This window comes from Aquarana catesbeiana, linkage group LG03, assembly GCF_042186555.1.
Source record: "Aquarana catesbeiana isolate 2022-GZ linkage group LG03, ASM4218655v1, whole genome shotgun sequence".
NCBI classification, from domain to species: Eukaryota; Metazoa; Chordata; class Amphibia; order Anura; family Ranidae; genus Aquarana; species Aquarana catesbeiana.
In genome coordinates this window covers 11,658,778-11,683,222 of record NC_133326.1, presented here as the reverse complement: position 1 = coordinate 11,683,222, position 24,445 = coordinate 11,658,778, and the positions used below count along the sequence as shown (strand labels likewise).

At 45.2% G+C, this 24,445-nt stretch overlaps 1 protein-coding gene across 1 annotated transcript in view; it reads left to right on the top strand.

Moving 5' to 3' along the window:
- Nucleotides 1-2,645: 2,645 nt before the first annotated feature.
- Nucleotides 2,646-24,445, top strand: part of CORO2B (coronin 2B) — a 102,858-nt gene continuing 81,058 nt past the window's right edge. Inside the window, exon 1 of the mRNA XM_073618272.1 lies at nt 2,646-2,815. Coding sequence (XP_073474373.1) covers nt 2,801-2,815 — 15 coding nt within the window. The 5' untranslated portion in view covers nt 2,646-2,800. The remainder of the gene's footprint in view (nt 2,816-24,445) is intronic.

Genomic DNA, 24,445 nt, shown 5'->3' with positions numbered 1-24,445 from the left:
AGATGGCGTTATGGCGTTAAACTGTCAGTAACTCACACAGAACTATATGGCGTTAAACTGGCAGTAACGCACACATAACAATATGGCGTTAAACTGTCAGTAACGTATACAGAACTATATGGCATTAAACTGTCAGTATGCACACAGAACTATATGGTGTTAAACTGGCAGTAACACACACAGAAGTAAATGGCATTAAACTGACAGTAAAGCACAAAACTATATGGCGTTAAACCGGCAGTAACGCATACATAAAAATATGGCGTTAAACTGTCAGTAATGCACAAAACTATATGGCGTTAAACTGGCAGTAACGCACAAAATTATATGGTGTTAAATTGGGAGTAATGCACACTGAACTATATGGCGTTAAACTGGCAGTTATGCACAAAACTATATTGCGTTAAACTGACAGTAACGCAGACAGAACTATATGGCGTTAAACTGGCAGTAATGCACACTGAACTATATGGCGTTAAACTGGCAGTTATGCACAAAACTATATTGCATTAAACTGACAGTAACACACACAGAACTATATGGCGTTAAACTGGCAGTAACGCACACAGAAGTAAATAGCATTAAACTGGCAGTAACGCACAAAACTATATGGCGTTAAACTGGCAGTAACGCATACATAAAAATATGGTGTTATCTATCAGTAATGCACACAGAACTATATGACGTTAAACTGGCAGTAACGCACACAAAAGTAAATGGCGTTAAACTGTCAGTAACGCACAAAACTATATGGCGTTAAACTGGCAGTAACGCATACATAAAAATATGGCTTTAAACTGTTAGTAACACACACAGAACTATATGGCGTTAAACAGGCAGTAATGCACACATAATGATATAGCGTTAAACTGTCAGTAACGTATACAGAACTATATGGCATTAAACTGTCAGTATGCACACAGAACTATATGCTGTTAAACTGGCAGTAACGCACACAGAAGTAAATGGCGTTAAACTGTCAGTAACGCAATCAAATAGACAGTGATCAACCGTCACTACACTGACGCTATTTGAACTGTCCCTACTCTAGCTATACACTAATGTAAAGATTACTGACACGGTCTCACTACACTACACTACACTGAAACTATCTGAGCTGTCCCTACTCTAGCTGCACACTATGCAAAGCTGAATGATGGTCCTCCTCACTACACTCACACTATCCCTAGACTGACACTAAACTAATATTCTACACTGACAATTGAAACAAAATAGCACAGTATAGCACACTAACTAACTAATAGCACTGAACAGAGCCCTGTTCTATCTCTCTCCACGCCAAAATCACACTGAAAATGGCTGCCATGGAAAGAATACTTTTATACTGTGGGGCAGGAATGAGCCATGATTGAATAAAGTCATGATGACAGTGTCCGTCCAATCATGACTCTGACAGTGCTCTGTGCCCTGATTGGCTGAAGCGTTCACTGCTTCAGCCAATCAGGCTTGCAATGCACTGTTCAGAGCCGCAATGCATTGTGGTTGGTTCGGGGGGCCGAACAAACGGTTGAGCGACCTGTTTGTTCGGCTGTTCGACGAACGTCCAAACATCGAAAGTTCGGCCTGAACTTATGCTCGGGCCGAACCGTTCGCCCATCCCTACTTCTAACAAGGTTCGTAGTTTAGGGAAGTTGGCTCTTTTGAAATTCAGTGTCTTTGTATTCCCCTTATGTTTCCTATTTGTGGGATTTATACTAAAGCCAACTGAGCTGTTATCGCTGTTTCTTAAATTGTCCCCTATTTCCACATCCGTAATCAGGTCTGTATTGTTGGTAATCAGTAGATCCAGTAACGCTTTATTTCTGCGTCTATTTCTATTGCTTGTTTTATTTATTGGTGATTTAAGGGGTAATATTAAGTATTTCTATTGCTAGTTTTATTTTATATGGATTTAGGTGTTAATACTGAGTATTTTTTTTGCTTGTTTATTGATTTAAATGTTAACATTAAGTATTTTCAATTGCTTGCTTTAATACTAAGTATTTCTTTTGATTTGTTTTATTTATCATTTATTTTAGTGTTAATATTAAGTGTTTCATGTGTTTGTTTTATTTATTGGTGATTTACGTGTTAATACTAAGTATTTAATGTGCTTGTTTCATTTATTTTTGATTTACTGTAAGTGTTAATATTAAGTATTTCTATTGCTAGTTTTATTTTATATTGATTTAAGTGTTAATACTAAGTATTTCTATTGCTAGTTTTATATTATATTGATTTAGGGGGTAATGCTAAGTATTTCTATTGGTTGTTTTATTTATTGTTGCTTTACTGTAAGTGTTAATTATTAAGTATTTCTATTGCTTGTTTTGTTTATTGTTGCTTTACTGTATGTGTTATTATTAAGTATTTCTATTGCTTGTTTTATTTATTGTTGATTAAAGTGTTAATATTAAATATTTCTATTGCTTGTTTTATTAATTGTTGATGTAAATGTTAATGCTAAGTGTTTATATTGCTTGTTTTATTTATTGTTGTTTAAGTGTTAATATTGTCATGCTATATATATATATATATATATATATATATATATATATATATATATTTGCTTTCAAGTCCCTGGCAGAGCAAGGGTTTCCATCAGCAGTTCTGTTTCCTGCCTGATCAGTATGGATGCAGTGTGACATCACAATTCAGCCAGCAAAGGATGGAATAATGAGGAGGAGGGGAGGCAGCACACAGAGTGTATGAGTGCGTCTGGAGGCAGCCACGCACCAAGCTCTGCAGTCAGAATACAGCAGCTCGGGAGCCTGGTCCCCACGCTTTGACACAGCCCTGTATGACTGTCACCAAGGTAAGGCAATGCCAGCAGTGATGTATGCGTGAGGCAGAAAGTCTCCAGGGGTGCAGCCGTTGCGTAGAGGTAGAGTTACTCATCATGCAAAGGATGATAAATGAAGAGCCCTCAATGCGGAAGAGTTTACACTCTTAAGTGAGCTCTTCATGAGATCCTCCTTCAATGGCATAGGATGCTAGAAGTCACTGCGGTTAAACCCTTGGACTTTCGGGACTGCAGAATGCTTACGCAGCTTTCTTCTCCCACCACGCTTCTCCCCACACCACCATGCAACAAAGTCCCCAGCAAATAGACGCCCGCCTAATCTCTTGGAGCTGTTCCAAGCAGCAAAGGATTAAAGAAAAAAAAAAATCTGATATTACTGCTTCCATGGTAGGGGTGCCTGCCAGCTCTGTCCCTAATCCAAGGACATCTGGAGTGGGAACATACGGATATCCAAACCATTTCTACAACCTGCTGCTAAACGCTTTGTGATGCGGGGGGGGGGGGGCGTGGGTGAGGAGTAGCTGAGTGCCAAGGAGAGGGGAGATTGTTCTGTTACAGAGAAAGAGAGAGAGAAAAAAGTTGGATGGGAGATCCATGGTTAAATGTAAAAGAGAGAAGCGGGCTACAGACTGGAAACGTGAAAATGTGTAGGAGGACAACAATCCAGCTCGGAATAAGGAAAATGAACACAGTTTAGAAGAAATAATAATGCAGAGTTGATTTGGTTGATTCGGTTCCACATCATCTTATTTAGTAAATTGGTGAAGAGTTGAAGAGCTGTTATTTGGTAGAACATGGTTCTGTTCATGAAATGTCATAGTTAATAGTTGCCTTGACTGGAATAGGCCACTCATTAAAATTAGAAGAAAAGAGGTTTAACCTTAAACTACGTAGAGGGTTCTTTACTGTAAGAGCGGCAAGGATGTGGAATTCCCTTCCACGGGCGGTGGTATCAGCGGGGAGCATCGATAGTTTCGAAAAACTATTAGATAAGCACCTGAACAACCACAACATACAGGGATATACAATGTAATACTGACATATAATCGCACACATAGGTTGGACTTGATGGACTTGTGTCTTTTTTTCAACCTCACCTATTATGTAACTATGTAAGCGCTATTAATGGGTACAGGGAGTAAAACATGGTTCTGTTAATAGTTGCCTTGACTGAAATGGGCAATGAAAGGTTGACTGGTGAAGACGTAGACTTGTGGACACTTGAACTCCTGGTGGGATATAGGAAAAGGCTGAACCAGTGTACTATGACCGTTGATGACGTTGTGCAAATAATAATGAAGGGGTGATTTGATAAATGGTCTAAATCTAGGCAGTGGTGACGTATCTACTTAATTAGCAAATTGGTGAAGAGTTGAAGAGCTATTAATGGGTACAGGGGGTAGAACATGGTTCTGTTCATGAAAGGTCGTAGATATAGTTGTCATGACCGGAATGGGCAAGGAAGGGTAGACTGTAGTCTTGTGGAGGCTCTAACTCTTGGTGGGGTATCAGAAAAGCCTGAACCGTTGCACTATGATCATTGGTGGCTTAATGCAAATAAAAATGCAGAGTTGATATGGTAAATGGTCTAAATGTAGGCAGTTGTTAGGTATCTAGTAACTTAGTAAATTGGTGAAGAGTTGAGGAGCTGTTATTAGGTACAGGGGGTCAAACATGCTTCTATTCATGAAATGTCGTAGTTATAGTTGTCTTTACTGGAATGGGCAATGAAGGGTTGACTGTGGAAGACATAGACTTGCGGAGGCTCAAACTCTTGGTGGGATATCAGAAAAGGCTAAACCGTTGAACTGTGACTTTTGGCGGCTTAGTGCAAATAATAATGCAGAGTTGATTTGGTAAATGGTTTAAATCTAGGCAGTAGTCACGTATCTGCCTATTAAGTAAATTGTTGTATAGTTGAAGTGCTATTATTGGGTACAGCGTTGTAGAACATGGTTCTGTTCGTGAAATGTCATAGTTAATAGTTGTCTCGACTTGAATGGGCAATGAAGGGTTGATTGTTGAAGACGTAGTCTTGTGGAGGCTCTAACTCTTGGTGGGATATCAGAAAAGGCTGAACCGTTGCACTATGATCATTGGTGGCTTAATGCAAATAAAAATGCAGAGTTGATATAGTAAATGGTCTAAATCTAGAAAGTGGTTACGCATCTACTAATTTAGTAAATCGGTTTAGATTTGAGGAACTATTATTGGGTACAGGGGGTAGAACATGATTCTGTTCATAAAAGGTCGTGGTTATAGTTGCCTTGACTGGAATGGGCAATGAAGGATTGATTGTTGAAGACGTAGTCTTGTGGAGACGTGAACACTTGGTCGAACTTTGTTCTATTTGTGAAATGCCATAGCTATAGTTGTCTTGACTGAAATGGGCAATGAAGGGTTGACTGTTGAAGATGTAGACTTGTGGACACTTGAACTCATGGTGGGATATCAGAAAAGGCTGATCCATTGTAATGTGACCATTGGCGGCTTAGTGCACATAATAATGCAGAGTTGATTTGGTAAATGGTCTAAATCTAGGCAGTGGTGCCGTATCTGCTTATTTAGTAAATTGGCGAAGAGTTCAAGAGCTATTATTGGGTACAGTGGGTAGAAAATGATTCTGTTTGTGAAAAGTCGTAGTTATAGTTGTCTTGATTGGAATGGGCAACGACTGTTGAAGACGTAAACTTGTGGCAAATCGAACACTTGGTGGGATATCAGAAAAGGCTAAACCATTGTACTGTGTCCATTGGCTGCTTCATAGAAGTATGACTTTCAATAAAGGGACAAAAAAAGACATCTGGCCTCCTCCCACCAGGACAGGAAGCACACTAAGTATGGGAATTTGTATTATAAGTAAAGGGGCTCATATCGCAGCCCTTGGTGCACTAAGCAGGTAAGAAACATATATGCACAAGGAATGTAGAAAATATATTGTTTCATTCAAACTGTCAAGCTAGTGGTTAGTCATTGTCAACTGGACTTGTACTATAACATTAAGGCTGGGTTCACACTATTGCGAATTGGATGCGGCTTTCCCTGCACCCAATTCGCATAGCAGGAGATTGTGACCGTTTCTCAATGGAGCCGGTTCACACATCTCCGCAGCGGCTCCGGTGCAAATTTCACAGGAGCCCTGTGCGTCTTTTGGTCCATTTCAGGTCCGAATTCAGCCAAAAATTCAGGCTGAAATGGGACCTGAAACGGTGAATGGAGACACACTGGACTCCTGCTGTGAGCCGCTGCCTTCTCCGGTGTGAACCCAGCTCAAATAAATTTCAGCACTCATTCAGGTGACTTCCTAGTTTCTGATGAGTTTCAGGAACAATTTACCAGCTACACTATGACCTGGGGGTTCATAGTGTAGCTGGTACAGTGTCCCTGACACTTATCGGGAACCTAGGAAGTCACCTGGATGAATGCTGAAATGTCTTTAACGTTACAGTACAAGTCCAGTTGACATAACTAACCACTAGCAGACATAAACCGGCCAGTCTTTTTAATGAACTTTCCTAAAAGGAATCCTAAAAAATGCAGTTTTGTCTTAAAGCAGCTGTGCATAGCTTTTACAAACAGTGCCTTGGAGTATTTGAGGGGTGAGTTGGAATGGATGGTGTATGGTGGTGGAAAATTTGGGTAAGGAAGAAAGAGTAGTGCCAAGCACAGTTGAAGTATAATGGTTTATCTATGATGGTGGTATGTATTGCAGGTCAAGGCGCACAACCAGCACAGAAAGATTCATTCATGAGCAAAACTCATAGCATAATATCTTGACTTTAAGAATGGGTAGTCCTGGGCTGAGTGGTGTCGGAATAAATACAGATAAGGGAGTAGCAGATTTAGAGGAGTACATAAATACATAGCATAGTGAAATGGCTTTACTGATCTATATTATCAGCAGTAGAAAGCAGACCATGCTCTGGTAGAATGGAAGAGTTAAAGCGGAGTTCCACCCATAAAAAAGTCAGCAGCTACAAAAAGTGTAGCTCCTGACTTTTAATAATCGGACACTCACCTGTCCCATGGTCCAGCGATGCGGGTGCGGGAAGCCTCGCTCCCCTCCCCCTCCTCTCCCCCTCCTCTCCCCCTCCTCTCCGTGGCGCTGACATTCTGACTGTGGGCGCCCGGCTGTGGCTTCACAGCCGGCCACGCACTGCGCATGTGCACGCTGTGATCGGCCGCGCAATCTTCTGGGACCTGTGACGTGTCCCAGAAGATTGCACGGAGGGAGGGGGAAAGGTGAACTTTCTTGCGGTGCCACGGGGACCTGGGAGAAAGTGGGAGCTGGATGCCTCTAAAAAGAGGGTTTCCCTTCCCCCCCTCCCTCCCAAAAAAAAAATTACTTGCCAAATGTGGCATGTCAGAGGGTCACCTTCACTTAAAGCGGAAGTTCCATTTTTGGGTGGAACTCCACTTTAAGTATAAAGTAAGATATGGATTAGTGTAGACCCCTGGTACCCAACCTGTGGCCCCAGGGCCACATGCAGTCCTTTGGTATGTGATGTTTGGCCCTCAGACCTCAGCAGTCTGTAGTGGGAACATTAATTAGGGTAATAGCATTTATCTCTACTAGCCTCATGTAACATGTTCCCAGTTTCGTATTGTCTTCTGCAACATATCCCATCCAACAATGTATCCTGTCCACAATTTCTGACCCTCATTTCCTCCATTAGGTCTGCAGGTTCTGGCAGTCCTTTCCAAGCATTACATATATTGAACATTATGTGCGGCCCTTTGGTACTGCGTTTGAGGCCCCCTTTAACTCACAAGTTGACAACCACTAGTGTAGACTCTTAGTACAGCTAAAAATAAACAACCATTGCAAATGATAATGAGAAAATCAAAGAGATGAATGTATAACTATAGGGTTGTATAAGTACATTGCAGAAAGATACAATAAGATACCAAGATATGAATAGGCATAGAAGAGAGATTAACCCGTCTACAAAAGATGGAGATTGCAGATAGATTGGTCAAAAAATGGACAGATAGATAAACTGACAGATGAAGGATAATTATAGCAATAGAACATGTTCTTGGAAGAAGGCGTTCTCAGAGATGTGTGGGCGCAGGAACGGTTGTGTAGGAGGAAGAAGTGTTGTGAGATGTGTAGGAGTGCACGTGTTGGTATTAGAAGCTCAAGAAATAATCTGATATTTTAGTATGAAAAATGCTTTAGAGAAGAATTGTTGGGCAAGTAGGATGGTGGTTGACTACTGGAAAGAGCACTGGATCTTGGTAGTAGGTGTTGAACTGAGACCAAAGCATGGACGGCTTCATAAAAGATAACCAGTGTATTTCCAAAGGAAAAGTGTATTTCCAAATAAATCATGTATGTGGGGAAATGCAAGATCCCTATAGGATTGCCTCTGAGAAATGGACTAACATGGTGGTATGGTGAATGTATTGGAGCAAAAAATGTCTTCAGGAAGGAGGACATAGGACACTATACAGTATCTCACATTTTTGTACATATTTTATTATATCTTTTCATGTCAACACTGAAGAAATGTGCAGCTTGTATAACAGTGTAAATTTGCTGTCCCCTCAAAATAACTCAACACACAGCCATTAATGTCTAAACCGCTGGCAACAAAAGTGAGTACACCCCTAAGTGAAAATGTCCAAATTGGGCCCAAAGTGCCAATATTTTGTGTGGCCACCATTTTTTTCCAGCACTGCCTTAACCCTCTTGGGCATGGAGTTCACCAGAGCTTCACAGGTTGTCACTGGAGTCCTCTTCCACTCCTCCATGAAAAATCATGGAGCTGGTGGATGTTAGAGACCTTGCGCTCCTCCACCTTCCGTTTGAGGATGCCCCACAGGTGCTCAATAGGGTTTAGGTCTGGAGACATGCTTGGCTAGTCCATCACCTTTACCCTCAGCTTCTTTAGCAAGAAAGTGGTTGTCTTGGAGGTGTATTTGGGGTCGTTATCATGTTGGAATACTTCCCTGCGGCCCAGTCTCAGAAGGGAGGGGATCATGATCTGCTTCAGTATGTCACAATACATGTTGGCATTCATGGTTCCCTTAATGAACTGTAGCTCCCTAGAGCCGGCAGCGCTCATGCAGCCCCATGAGTGTAGGCATGTAGGCAAGACACACTTAGTACTTGTCTTTGTGCTCCTCACCTGGTTGCCGCCACACATGCTTGTCACCATCTGAACCAAATACGTTTTTCTTGGTCTCATCAGACCACAGGACATGGTTCCAGTAATCCATGTCCTTAGTCTGCTTGTCTTCAGCAAACTTTCTTGTGCATCATCTTTAGAAGAGGCTTCCTTCTGGGACAATAGCCATGCAGACCAATTTGATGCAGTGTACAACGTATGGTCTGAGCACTGACAGGCTGACCCCCCCCCACCTCTTCAAACTCTGCAGCAATGCTGGCAGCACTCATACGTCTATTTCCCAAAGACAACCTCTGGATATGACACTGAGCACGTGCACACAAGTTCTTTGGTCGACCATGGCAAGGCCTGTTCCGTGCTGCAGCTCAGTTTCAGGGTCTTGGCAATCTTCTTATAGACTAGGCCATCTTTATGTAGAGCAACAATTCTTTTTTTTCAGATCCTCAGAGAGTTCTTTGCCATGAGGTGCCATGTTGTTACTTCCAGTGACCAGTATGAGAGAGTGAGAGCGATAACACCAAATTTAACATACCTGCTCCCCATTCACACCTGAGACCTTGTAACACTAAGGAGTCACATGACACCGGGCAGGGAAAAATGGCTAATTGGGCCCAATTTGGACATTTTCACTTAGGGGTGTACTCACTTTTGTTGCCAGCAGTTTAGACATTAATGGCTGTGTGTTGAGTTATTTTGAGGGGACAGCAAATTTACACTGTTATACAAGCTGTACACTCACTACTTTACATTGTAGACAAGTGTCATTTCTTCAGTGTTGTCACATGAAAAGATAGAAGAAAATATTTACAAAAATATGAGGGGTGTACTCACTTTTGTGAGATACTGTAGCAAAGATTACATTTTTCATAAAGAAACATTAGACAACTGTGTGGGTAGGTCCAGTGTGATGCGGCAAGCAGGGAGCACTCAGAGTTCAAGTACAGTAACAGCAATATATTGTAATAAAAGTCCAAAAGTACACAACAGGCCGGGGGGGGGGGGGGGGGGGCAACTCGACTGGGACCAGTACAAAGTGCAACAGTGATGGGACAGTAGACTGGAGACCTGGAAGTGTTAACAGTATCTCCCACAAGGAGCGGAATGCGGCCTGGCGGGTCTGTACCCAAGGGGGAGGCTTTCCAGGAAGGTTGGCATAGTCCCTGCGCTTCCCCAACTCCTCCTTCTATGCATTAAGGCTGAAAAACCTCCTGTGCTGCAGCAGGAGCCATTGGCCCTATGGAAAGTGGCTTTCCATGGGGGCACATGATGAAGAGGAGGGGCCTGGTGCGCCAGCGGGGGACCCCAGAAGAAGAGGATCGGGGCTGCTCTGTGCAAAACCATTACACAGATCAGGTAGGTATAGGCATGTTTGTTTTTGTTTTTTTAAATTCAATAAGCTGAACCATTCAACCCAAGGGTACCCACTTATCTCCAATGGCATTGACCTTTCTCATTGTCTTCATCCCAGCTGGTAAAAATATGGCACATTAGTCTATAGGTGAAGGTAGCCCGGTGCTAAACTTTTACTGGCTAGACTGCAGGCATGGAAGGAGGTCGCAAACGTTGAAGGAGGTAAGTAAGGACCTATGGGAGGGATGGCTTAGCTTAGTTTACTTAGGGGGCTAGGGAGGGGACTGGAGGTTTTAACGCTGACCTCCAGGTATGATATGTATTGTACAGTTCTATTGGTCCAGCTTGGCACAATGTAAGAATGTATATCTCATACCTGAGGGGTCGCTGGGGAAGCTGACAATCACTGTAGCAGTCAGCACTACTACAGTACTTCTACTGATAGCTGTGATCTTCTGGGTCCTGGGCCGAGCAGCTTTCCTCTGCACAAGGACCGGGGGGGGGGTCACTAACTTGGCATTGCCACCATTCATAGAATGCAAAAAAGGAGAAAGTCTGGTGCCAAGGAAGTCGGCTAAAACATTGTTTTATTATTGCATGTGAACAACAGTCAAAAAGAAAGCTAACGAGTTTCGGCCATCAGGTCTTAATCATGACTCATAAGTGAGTAACAATTAAGGCCTGGCGGCTGAAACACGTTGGCTTTCTTTTTGACTGTTGTTCACATGCAATAATAAAACAATGTTTTAGCCGACTTCCATGGCACCAGCCTTTCTCCTTTTTTGCATGGACTATATGGAGATTTACAGAGACTTCACAGACTGAGTGCTGTGTTCTTGAGGCTCACCAGGCATTGCACAGGAGGTAGTAGCTCAGTTGCACATGTTCCATTCAAAGAATGCTTTGTATTTTGTTCAAGAAATACAAGGTGTTCTCTGATTGGATGAGGTGGAGATTATGATGCCACCACCCCCCTCCTCTTCACCTCTTCTAATCAAGGAAATGCCTTGTATTCTTTAAAAAAAAAAATTACAAGGTGTTCTATGTATGGCAGCAGTGCCAAGTGAGCGCCCCCCTCTGGTCAGTGTGCAGTGGGGCAAGTGCTCAACACAGGACCCTAGAATCGCTGTAGTAGCTCCGACTACTACAGTGATTGTCAGCTGCCCCTCAGGTATGAGATATACAGACTTACATTGTGCCAAGCTGGACCAATAGAACTATACAATACACATCATACCTGGAGGTCAGATTTAAGGTAATCACTGAACTTGTTCTCCAAATTCCTTGAGTCGTTGACCCAGAACATGCATGCAAATCAGTATTTTTTACTTCACTCTGATTCTACTTGACGCATGCTTGTTCCGGATCATAGACTTAGAAAATAAGGAAAGCAGTGGTGGTCAGGAAACTCTCATCTTTAAAAAGAGTAGCTCCACTTTTGTGAGAAAAGAACAGCGAATATAGAAAAAACAATATAGTGTATACAATTGCTACACATGTCATATTGTAATTGAATTTTTTTAAAAATTTAGTTTCCTTTTTAATTTGCAGCCGCTGTCATTTTCTGTAAAATGCAATCTGACCACCTGGAGGCATTCTGTACACAGTTGGTATACAGAACGCCCCCACAGAAATGTAATTTCCTGTGTGTGTGATTGGCTTACTGATTTTCGCAGCAGTCTGCACTAGGATACAAGTCAGATTTTTGGGCATCCCCTGCAACATAAATGTTTTTGGTGAGATACTTCCAAAAGGGAAATCACATCTGAAGGGATGCAGACCCTGCCACCTTCTTCATTAGAGCCCTGCAAGTGCAGCAGCTGGCTGATAATTATAAAGCCCCTCCCATTCACATTCACTCGGCACATGGACACAGAGAAGCAAACAGCTACAGTGCACCCGGAAAGTATTCACAGCGCTTCACTTTTTCCACATTTTCTTATGTTACAGCCTTATATCAAAATGGATTAAATTCATTATTTTCCTCAAAATCAAAATTCTACAAACAATCCCCCATAATGACAACGTGAAAGAAGTTTGTTTGAAATCTTTGCAAATTTATAGAAAAAAAAAAAAACAATCCCATGTACAGAAGTATCACATCCTTTGCTCAATACTTTGGTGAAGCTCCTTTGGCACCAATTACAGCTTCAGGTCTTTTTGAGTATGATACTACAAGCTTGGCACACCTATTTTTGGGCAGTTTCTCCCATTCTTCTTTGCAGGACCTCTCAAGCTCCATGAGGTTGGATGGGGAGCGTCGGTGCACAGCCATTTTCAGATCTCTCCAGAGATGTTCAATCGGGTTCAAGTCTGGGCTCTGGCTGGGCCACTCAAGGACATTCACAGAGTTTTCCTGTATCCACTCCTTTGTTATCTTGGTTGTGTGCTTAGGGTCGTTGTCCTGTTGGAATATGAACCTTCTCTCCAGTCTGAGGTCCAGAGCGCTCTGGAGCAGGTTATCATCAAGGATGTCTCTGTACATTGCTGCACTCGACCCTCATTCGATCCTGACTAGTCTCCCAGTTCCTGCCGCTGAAAAACATCCCCACAGGCATTTAGAGACAGTGGGGGGGGGGGGGGTAATGGGGGGGGGGGTTTAAGTTTCCGCGCGCGCGGGGGGGCTTCGGTTGTTTGCTGCCCCCGCCCAACCCCCCCAGAAACAAAAAACACCAGCCGCCACTGCTCTACACACTCCTGCTTCTAAATGCCTGTAAACGCCTATGTGTGCAAGGACACACAGGGAGTTATTTACTAAAACCGGAGAGTGCAAAATCTGGTGCAGCTCTGCATAGAAACCAATCAGCTTCCAGGTTTTCTTGCCAAAGCTTAACTGAAGAAAATTAACTTAGAAGCTGATTGCTTACCATGCACAGCTGCACCAGATTTTGCACTCTTCAGTTTTTAGTAAATCTCCCCCACAGACTAACATGGAGGAGCCTTTAAAGAAGAAAAAAACAAACTCCTGTAAACGCCAGCCGGTTTTTTTTTTTTTTGAGCTGCAGTGTGCATGAGCCCTAAAAGGGTCATCAGTGGAAGCTGAATATTTCTCTCAAACCAAGACGCACTGATAATGGGTTAACCGGATGGGAGCTGTTGCTTCAATATTGAGTTAATCTGACAATCACAAAGAACCTCAGCCTATGCAAATCAGATTATAAACCAAAAAAAAAAAAAAGAAACTGCAGCTGCCATAGTGACAGCGTTAATCATTCCACTAATAGCCGTGCCATTACACTTGAACAGCTGCATGCACATGTGCCGCCAATACCAGAAGGACAGAAGTAGCATGGATGGACATACAATGGTTATAGAAAAGAATCACCCCCCCTTTAAAATAACCACATTTTGTTGCTTTGCTGCCTGAAATAAAGACAGACAAAGTTTTTGTTGTATCCAGCTGTATTCGCTCCAAGTGAAAGATATAGCACTTTCACTTTCAAATTCAAAAACAGAATCACTGAGTTGGAAAAAGGATCACCCCCTCTTAAAAATGACTTGTAAACTCAGTCATGTATAGCTAATTACCAAGAAACTATTAGATAATCACCTGAATGACCGCAATATACAAGGATATGTAATGTAATACTGACACATAATCACACACATAGGTTGGACTTGATGGACTTGTGTCTTTTTTCAACCTCACCTACTATGTAATGGCACACAGAGCCATTTGACTTTCAGCTGTGATCAGCTGCGGTCATTTTGATTAGCTCAGCATGAAAAGAGCTTTCCTGGAGCATTTCAGTCCATGGTAGTGCAACTGAAGCAAACAATCAACTATGGCTTGCAACCTGTGTAATTAATGTGTGTCCTGGATTAAAGGGATGAGGTGGCAACCCTAGTGGCAAGTGGGGTTGCCACCTCATCCCTATAAACCCAAACACATATGAATTACACAGATTCTGTGGCTGATTAAGGTGGTAATTAAACTCACTTGTTGCCTTATCTGCGTTAAATTAGCCTCAGAACCTGTGTAATTCATATGTGTTCGGGTTTAAAGGGATGAAGTGGCAACCCTAGTGGCAAGGCCCTGTCACCGGTATCTCCGGGATAAAGTTGTGGACAGGCACAAGTCAGGAGATGGATACAAAAACATTTCAAATTCTTTATCAATGCCTAGAAGCAGAATGAAGTCTATTATTAGGAAGTGGAAGGTATTTGGTAGAATACAGACCCTCCCTGGATCAGGACGTCACTCCAAACTGGATGAAAGAGCCAGGAGGAAACTGGTCAGGAAAGGCCTCCAAGAGGCCTACAGCAACTCTGACAAAGAGTGGTCATTGTGTGCCACCAATATCACCAATTCTCCACAAATGTGGCTTGTATGGGGGGAGGGGTGCAAGAAAAAAGTTGCTCCTCAAGAAAGGCCACATGCAGTCACCACTGAGTTTTGCCAAAACGCACCTTGAAGATTTTGAGGCCACATGGAAAAAGGTGTTCTGGTCAGATGAGACTAAAATGGAATGATTTGGCTTCCACACCAAACGATATGTCTAGAGAAAATCCATTCAAATAACACCATTCCTACGGTAAAGCATGGAAGGGGTAATATCCTGTTATGGGGGTTATAATATCCTGGTTGGGAGTGGTAATATCCTGGTATGAGAGTGGTAATATTATGGTATGGGGGTGGTAATATCCTGTTATGGAGGTGGTAATATCCTGGTATGGAGGTGGTAATATCCTGTTATGGGGGTGGTAATATCCTGGTATGGAGGTGGTAATATCATGGTATGGAGGTGGTAATATCCTGTTATGGGGGGTAGTAATATCCTGGTATGGGGGGGGGTGGTAATATCCTGGTATGGGGGGGGTGGTAATATCCTGTTATGGAGGTGGTAATATCCTGTTATGGAGGTGGAAATATCCTGTTATGGAGGTGGTAATATCCTGGTATGGGGGTGGTAATATCCTGGTATGGAGGTGGTAATATCCTGGTATGGGGGTGGTAATATCCTGGTATGGGGGGGGGTGGTAATATCCTGCCATGGGGGTGTTTCTCTGTAGCAGGGACTGGAGCACTTGTCAGGATAGAAGAAAAATGGATGGGGTAAAATACCTCAAATTCTTGAGGAAACTCTGCTGCCCTCTGCTGGAAGAAAGTTGTCAATGGGAAGAAGGTTTACCTTCCAACATGACAATGACCCAAAGCACACAGCAATAATGAAAACACACAGTGGTTGGAGGAGAAGGGGGTGAATTTCCTTGCATGGCCTAGTTAAGCCCAGACTTAAACCTCGTTGAATATCTGTGGAATGACTTGAAGACTGCGGTCCACAATCGGTCACCATCAAATGTAACTGAACTTGAGCAGATCTGCAAAGAAGAGCGGGCAAATATTGCGAAGTCTAGATGTGCAAAGTTAGTAGAGACAAATCCCAACAGACTAAAGGCTGTAATTACAGCAAAAGGGGGTCCAACAAAATACTGACACAAAGGGGGGGGGGGGGGGGATCCTTTTTCCGACTCAGTGATTCTGTTTTTGAATTTTATTAAATTTTCTCTGACCTGTTGGTGTTATATCTTTCACTTGGATGTTATAGGTTGAGTAAATAGAGCTGGATAAAACAAATACTGTGCCTGTCTTCATTTCAGGCTGCAAAGCAACAAAATTAGATTATTTTAAAGGGGGGGGTGGGGTGATTCTTTTCTATGCTCACTGTATATCAGCATTGTGTATTGCCTGCTAATTCCCTGACATTCTAATCTGCACCGAGAGAGTTCCAGGTTGCGTGTTTTTCTGTTGGCGTCTGGAGCTCCGTGCTGCAAAGGAACACAGAACACTCTGACTTGCATTCATTATATGCTGGCAGCACTCGGGGGTTTGTTACGTGTTTAACTATCAATGCCTACCTAATCAGTATTCTTTGCCCTTCACTCTCTCCACATGTACAGTGGCATAAAGTTAATTTAATATCGCGTTATACATGTTTATGTGGTTGTATATTAATGTCTATAGATCAGAAAACCATCATTGGCAAGTGGCCAAGTGAGCTTGCTGGGACTTGTGGTTGCTGAGTTGCTCCAGGGCTAAAGTCCTCTCTAGAGCCAAGACCAGCCTGACCAGTACTAAACCAGAATAATGAATAACGGATGACCTTGTGTCCTCCCCCTACACACAGCAGGGAAGGATAGGGTTCGCCCGTCCATCTTCTAGCTGACCATCGTTGGGTGACCTATGTTTCCTTGCCCTTGGTGTCCCTTGGTGTACCCATCCATAGTTCTGTGTAGATGGATAGGGAATGCTGCAGTAGGGAGGTACCTCGCTGTGCCAGTCTGCAGCAGTCAGGCAGAAAAAGTGACATAAAGTACAGAACCGAGAGGAAGATGAAATGTGCTGGGCATAACGCTCAAATCACGAGACCCAGAAGGAGACCACAGAATATACCCCCCATACCTTACATAGAAAGCAAGAATCATCTGGAGATGCAGAGTGGATGATTTATATGTTCTGCAAAGACCAGATTATGTTTCCAGGTTCCATAGCAGTTATTATTTTTTCTAATGAGTCTACACATCTTGCCGTTGACATATAAAAGTTGTGGATTTCAAGTGGGTAAAATAAGCTCACGGCTGCAGCTGTGACCCTGGCACCATGTTTTCATGGCTTACACACACAAGGTTGGGGCAGGCAGGCCACACACTAGGTTAACCACTTGCCGACCAGCCACCGTCATTATACTGCAGCAGGTCGTCTCGTTTTCCACGAATCGCCGTCATTGTACGTGGGTTCGGGAACTCCAGTTTGTGGGCGCACGCGAGCATGCCCACTGGCCAGCGGGGGAGCCAATTAGCGGGGTCAGTCTGTCTCGATGTCCGCCGGCCACCTGCGATCGTTCCTCGCAGTGCATCAATTCTGTTTGGGTTTAGCGTCGCCCGACTGTGCAATTGTCAGTTAAAGCGACGCAAAAACGGGCCTGGTCATTAAGGGGGAAAATCTTCCGGTCCTTAAGTGGTTAAAGAGGTGGGCAGCTTAGAGGGTGGCATGCCTACACCCATGATGTTTGCACCTGCACAGTTAAGCGGGGCGGGGAAGGACACGCTGCACCGGGCTGAGAGTGCGTCCCTGGGGAAAAGGGCTTACCCCATCACCCTATGTATAACTTATATCGTTACAATGACTTAGTGGTGTAAGGTTTTTATTGATACCTTTACTTTAGTGGTCCACTTACTTCCCCTCCCCCTACGGTTGGTGGTCCCCCCACGGGCCGGTGGGATTGGGTCCAGACATTATTACATCAGTTTTATCAGATTTTTAAGAGCCATTCGTTTGAAGTGACATTCATCCATTCGTTTAGAGGTGTATATATATTTGTATACAAGTCATTAACTACTTACCTACAGGCAGGGCCGGTGGAGGGAGGAAATATTATGAGCTCGGTTTTGGATAGATTGAGTTCGAGGAAGTGGCGTGATATGTCTGTTAGTAAATTAGTGATACGTGAGGAGACTGATGTGAGCTGAGGGGTAGAGAGGTAAATTTGTGTGTCGTCAGCATAGAGGTGGTATTGGAAGCCATGGGAGGCTATCAGCTGACCCAGGGAGGTGGTGTAGATCGAGAATAGGAGAGGTCCAAGAACAGAACCTTGGGGGACTCCAACAGAGAAAGGAAGAGGAGAGGAGGAAGTAAAGTTGGAAGTAACGCTAAAGGTGCGGTTGGATAAGAAGGAAGAGAACCAGCGAAGAGCAGAGTCACAGGGACCAAAGGCTTGGAGTTTATTGAGGAGGAGGGGGTGGTCAACCGTATCAAATGCAGCAGAAAGGTCCAGGAGTAGGAGTACGGAATAGTGTCCATTTGGTTTTGGCCATTAGTAGATCGTTTGTTAGTTTGAGAAGAGCAGTTTCTGTGGAGTGTTGAGGGCAAAATCCAGACTGAAGGGGATCAAGAAGGTTATTCTTGGTGAGGTGGTCACTCAGTCTGTTTGAGCACTACAGGCTCTGACAGCTCACCGCCCCATCCTTCCTGGGATCTGACGTGCTCCACACTGCCAGGGAGAAGTGGAACTACTGTGACCTGGTCACCCATCCTGCTCCTGGACACTACTCAGCTCAGAGATGTACGCTACCATACCTGCTCCCATGTGAGTTGATATTGTTTTTACTATTAAAGTGTTTTACTTATTCACTCAGAGGCGCCCCTTTTCCTTGTTTTCTCTCAGCTTCTGGTCTCCATTGGTGGCAGCCCTGTCATACGGACTCACTACTCATCTATACCTGTCTGGACTATTATGGTTTTTATATATGGGTACTAGTTATAGGGCTGGTGCAAGGATTTTTGACACCCTAGGCGAAACCTCATTTTGTGGCCCCCCCTTAGCTCCACCCCTGACTCCACCCCATTTGCCCTGCCCATGTATACCCCACCTTTTTAATGAAGCGCCCATCAAATGCAGCCCACCAGTGCCCATCAAATTCAGCCTCACCAGCGCCCATCAATGCAGCCTCACCAGCGCCCATCAATGCAGCCTCACCAGTGCCCATCAAATTCAGCCTCACCAGCGCCCATCAATGCAGCCTTACCAGCGCCCATCAATGCAGCCTCACCAGCGCCCATCAATGCAATCTTACCAGCACCAATCAAATGCAGCCTCACCAGCGCCCATCAATGCAGCCTACCAGCGGCCATTAATGTAGCCTACCAGCGCCCATCAATGCAACCTCACCAGCGCCCATCAAATGTAGCCTCACCAGCGCCCCTCAAATGCAGCCTCACCAGTGGCCCATCAAATTCTGCCTCACCAGCACCAATCAAATGCAGCCTCACCAGCGCCCATCAATGCAGTTTCACCAGCGCCCATCAATGCAGCCTACCAGCGCCCATCAAATGCAGCCTCACCAGCACCCATCAAATGCAGCCTCACCAGCGCCCATCAATGCACCCTACCAGCACCCATCAAATGCAGCCTCAACAGCGCCCATCAATGCAGCCTACCAGCTCCCATCAATGCAGCCTCACCAGTGCCCATCAATGCAGCCTACCAGCACCCATCAATGCAGCCTACCAGCACCCATCAATGCAGCCTCACCAGTGCCCATCAATGCGGCTTACCAGCACCCATCATTGCAGCCTACCAGCACCCATCAATGCTGCCTACCAGCACCCATCAATGCAGCCTCACCAGTGCCCATCAAATGCAGCCTACTAGCGCTCATCAAATGCAGCCTCACCAGCGCCCATCAAATTCAGCCTTACCAGCGCCCATCAATGCAGCCTCACCAGCGTCCATCAAATGCAGCCTCACCAGCGCCCATCAAATGCAGCCTCACTAGCGCCCATCAAATGCAGCCTCACCAGCACCCATCAATGCAGCCTACCAGTGCCCATCAATGAATGTTTGCTTGCTTCCATTCATTTGTGAGTCAGGAACACAGTCCTCCGCCTACATTCCGCCTCTGACACTATGTGCAAACGGAGAGGCGGCTGCCTGCTGATGCTGAGACCTAGTTGCTTGCTTCAGAGAGGAGAGAGTAGGAACCTCATTTTGTTGCTCCCCCTTCTTGGCTCCACCCCTGACTCCACCCCATTTGCCCTGCCCATGTATACCCCACCTTTTTAGTGAAGCGCTCATCAAATGCAGCCCTCCAGTGCCCATCAAATGCAGCCTCACCAGTGCCCATCAATGCAGCCTACCAGCACCCATCAAATGCAGCCTCACCAGCTCCTATCAAATGCAGCCTCACCAGCGCCCATCAATGCAGCCTACCAGCACCCATCAATGCAGCCTCACCAGCACCCATCAATGCAGCCTACCAGCCACCATCAATGCAGCCTCACCAGCACCCATCAATGCAGCTTACCAGCCACCATCAATGCAGCCTCACCAGCGCCCATCAAATTCAGCCTCACCAGCGCCCATCAAATGCAGCCTCAACAGCGCCCATCAATGCAGCCTCACCAGTGCCCATCAATGAATGTTTGCTTGCTTCCATTCATTCGGGAGTCGGGACACAGACACAGTTCTTCGCCGCCACTGTGCCTCTGACACTATGTGTGAACGGAGCGGCGGCTGCCTGCTGATGCTGAGACTTAGTTGCTTGCTTCAGAGAGAAGAGAGTAGGAACACCAGTGGCCGGGCGCCCTAGCCGGCTGCCTAGTTTGCCTAGTGGTAGCACCGTCCCTGACTACTGAGGTACTAGAGTGTTGCGCCTTTTACTTGTATATACTCAGTCTGTTGTAGACCAGACATTTAAGGAGTTTGGATAAAAAGAGGAGCAAGGAGATGGAGCATAGGATGTTAGGATTGGTGGGGTCCAGTGAGGGCTTTTTTAAGTATGGGGTGACTAGAGCATGTTTTAGAGAGTTGGGGAAGATGCCAGAAGAGGGGGAGAGATTGAAGATGTGAGTTAGAGAGTGTAGGATAGAGCCAGAAGGTGACTGGATGGGTGTAATTAATGACTCTTTAAATCCTATGTAACAGGGATGCCGCACAAGCACCTTGGAGTATAGGCAGGGTCACCATTGTGACCCCTGCGACCCCTCAAGCTCCGCCCGTGTTATAACTCCTGTTAGGCTTTTATTTGTCATCTGCATCCCATTGGGAAGATTTTCCTTCACGTCATGACCTATAGCCAAAACAAAATCAAGAAGTGAGAGGAAATCACTCCTAAGTGAGGGAATCCTGGGTCATCAGATCTAGTGTCCCCACTGGAAGATTTCCCCTCTATTACTTTTCTGATGTCAACCCAAAATTTTGGATTTCCTTTTACTTTCAATGGTAATAGTAGACAGGACTTAGCCCTGGTTCACACTGCCGTGACTTGAGAGTTCAAAGTTGCATGACAAGTCGCCTCCCCATTAACGGCATTGGAACCGTTCTAATCGGTGCGACTCAAGTCACTTTGACTTTGAAAACGTTTCCTGCACTACTTTGGTGTGACTCCAATACGGCTTGCAAACATTTAAACTTTAAGCTCAATTTTCAGATTTTCGTTCTTTTGAATTCTCTTTCTTATTTTCGAATACTCGAATTTCCGAATTTTCAAATTTTTGAATTTCCAACTTACGAATTTTCAAATTTCCAGATTTTCGAATTTTCGAATTTCAATCATAACAAATGATCCGAAAAATGAAAAAAAAAACCCAAAAAGCGAATGAAACGAAAGCGAACACATTTTTTCGGCAGTGCGCATGTCTAATCAACGATAATACTATACACTGTACTAATGACCAGGGCCGGTACAAGGCAGGGGCGGAAGGGGCGGATGCCCTGGGCGGTACAATTTTCTGGAGGGAGGGGGCGCAGGTGTGGCAGTGTCCTTCACAACTGTGTGCGACTGTACACACTAGCTGCTGGCACCGCTAATAATTGTAACCAGGGCCGATCCATCATCCTAGGCGGGTGCCACGAGCAAAGGCAGAGGGGCGCCGATTCAAAGCTCAGTTGCCGCGGACCCTTGCGGGTCCCGAGGAGGAGAAACTGCGCTGCCCCCTCCCCCCTCGAGCCACCGCTGTACAGGAGAGGGCTCTGTTTTCTTCCCATTGCCCCTCCTTCCTTCTGTCAGCAGCGGGGAAGAGCGGCTGTGTCTCTGTGTGGAGAGCGCAGCTGCCGGATCTTCTTTCTCACCCTATCATGCTGCTGTACTCAGGAGCGGGCAGCGGTGCTCTCTCCTTCCTATTGGGCAGAAGAAAAAACAAAAAAAGGAGCATCATGGGAAATGTAGTTCCAAGGACTGGCCCATTGCAATCCTAAGAGGGAAACTGCAGCCCCCAGCATGCCCAACTAAAGGGGAGGGAGAGAGAGCCAGGCTATGGATGGCAATTGGCATCTGGCAGCAGGTGATTGTGGCAAATGACACATGGCATCTGGCAGCAGGTGACGATGGCAAATGACATGTAGCATCAGGTGACCTTGGCAAGTGGCATCAGGTGACGGTGCCAAGTGACACGTGGCATCTGGCAGCAGGTGACAATGGCAAATGACATGTGGCATCAGGTGACGGTGGCAAGTGGCATCAGGTAATGGTGGCAAGTGACACGTGGCATCTGGCAGCAGGTGATGGTGGCAAGTGACATGTGGCTTCTGGCAGCAGGTGACGGTGGCAAGTGACATGTGGCATCTGGCAGCGGGTGATAGTGGCGAGTCACACATGGCATCTGGCAGCAGGCGACAAGGCAAGTGGCATTTGGCAGCAGGTGACCATGGCAAGTGACACATGGCATCTGGCAGCAGGTGACGAGGCAAGTGACACGTGGCATCTGGCAGCAGGTGACCCTGGCAAGTGACACGTGGCATCTGGTAGCAGGTGACGAGGCAAGTGACATGTGGCATCTGGCAGCAGGTGACCCTGGCAAGTGACACGTGGCATCTGGCAGCAGGTGGCAAGTGACATGTGGCATCTGGCAGCAGGTGATGGTGGCAAATGACACATGCCATCTGGCAGCAGGTGACAAGGCACGTGACATGTGGCACCTGGCAGCAGGTGACCGTGGCAAGTGACACATGGCATCTGGCAGCAGGTGACGAGGCAAGTGACACGTGGCATCTGGCAGCAGGTGACGGTGGCATGTGGCATCTGGCAGCAGGTGACAGTGGCGAGTGACACGTGGCATCTGGCAGCAGGTGACGAGGCAAGTGACACGTGGCATCTGGCAGCAGGTGACGGTGGCATGTGGCATCTGGCAGCAGGTGATGGTGGCAGCGACACGTGGCGTCTGGCAGCAGGTGACGATGGCGAATGACACGTGGCATCTGGCAGCAGGTGACGGTAACATGTTGCCCTGAGCCCTGTGCTGATAATCAATACAGGGCTCTTTACAGTGGGAATGATCACTTTTTGTCTTTTCTTTTTTTCTCAGGAAAAACAAAAAATGTATCTGCAGTAAAAAGCAGCACACACAGGACACAGTTGATTCCCACTGACACTGGCTTCTTCTTTACACCGGGGGTGGGGGGGGGCGCAGTCTGCCCTCTTCGCCCTGGGCACCGAATAACACTGGCAGGGAAGGGGTTAGCATCTAGGGCAATCACGGGGTTAAATGTGTGCCTAATAATGTGGATTAGGTGTAATGTGTGCTGGTTTTATCTACAGATCTCTAAGTTTCTCACTCCTACTTTTGCAGGGATGAGAAACAGAGAGATCATTCTCTCAGCACACAGCTTTATGTTGATTGTCCCTGACAGCCAAATTTGAAAGGAAATTCCAATACCTATAATTTAATACGAAAAATCGGCCAAACCCAAACATTCGGCCGTGAGCGCAAACGATAGTTCAGTGGACATAAATTAATCAATTTTTTTTTTTTTACATATACCTAGTGCAAACAGTTCGGACGGGAAGCACATTAACCTTTCAATTCATCATTCAGTCGGCAGAAAATTTACAAACTTGTGCTTCTTTTTTTTCAGCCGATTTTTCGTACAGTGTATGGCCAGCATTAGTTAGTTATTCTTTCGAATTTTCTTTTTTTCGGATTTTCGAATTTACGAAATTACGAATTGTGATCATAACGAATGACCTGAAAAATGAAAAAAAAAAAACCAAAACAAATGAAACGAAAACGAACAGTATGTATACAATCTTTGTTTTACAGCAAGCCACTTATTATATGGCAAATAATTCCCAGAGCACTATGGGCTAGCTAAAGAGAAGTAGTCTGCTTTAGAGTGACTCGTTGCTTTTTGGAGCAGCCCAATGAGGAACGAGTCACTCAATTCTCATGCACACTTTATGGCTTGACATGTTGAGTATCTATTTACTCAGCGCAACCACATCTTATGTATTTTACCCAAAAACTGGGCAACATATTTACATTTTGTGCCCTGCTTTACCACTTTCCGTCCGCCCCATAGCAGTTTTACTGCTACAAGGCAGCATCTGCCGGATTACATATATAAAGTATATGTGATCCGGCTCTTCCGGGTAGGGGGCGCGCACAACCATACATACACAGAGGGAACTCAGTGGCCGGCACCACAGATTTGATGTCCGCCGACACCCGCTGATCACCAAGCACAGAGGCAGAATGGCGATCTGTCTATGTAAACAAGGCAGATCGCCGTTCTGACAGAAGGAAAGACATGGATCCTGTGTTCCTGCAAAGCAGGAATTAGGATCCATGTCTTCCCTTAGTAAAAGCCCCTACCCCACTGTAGTAAAGCACTGGCTAGGCACAGAGTAAAGCCTTTGATCGCCCTAGATGTTTAACCCCCTT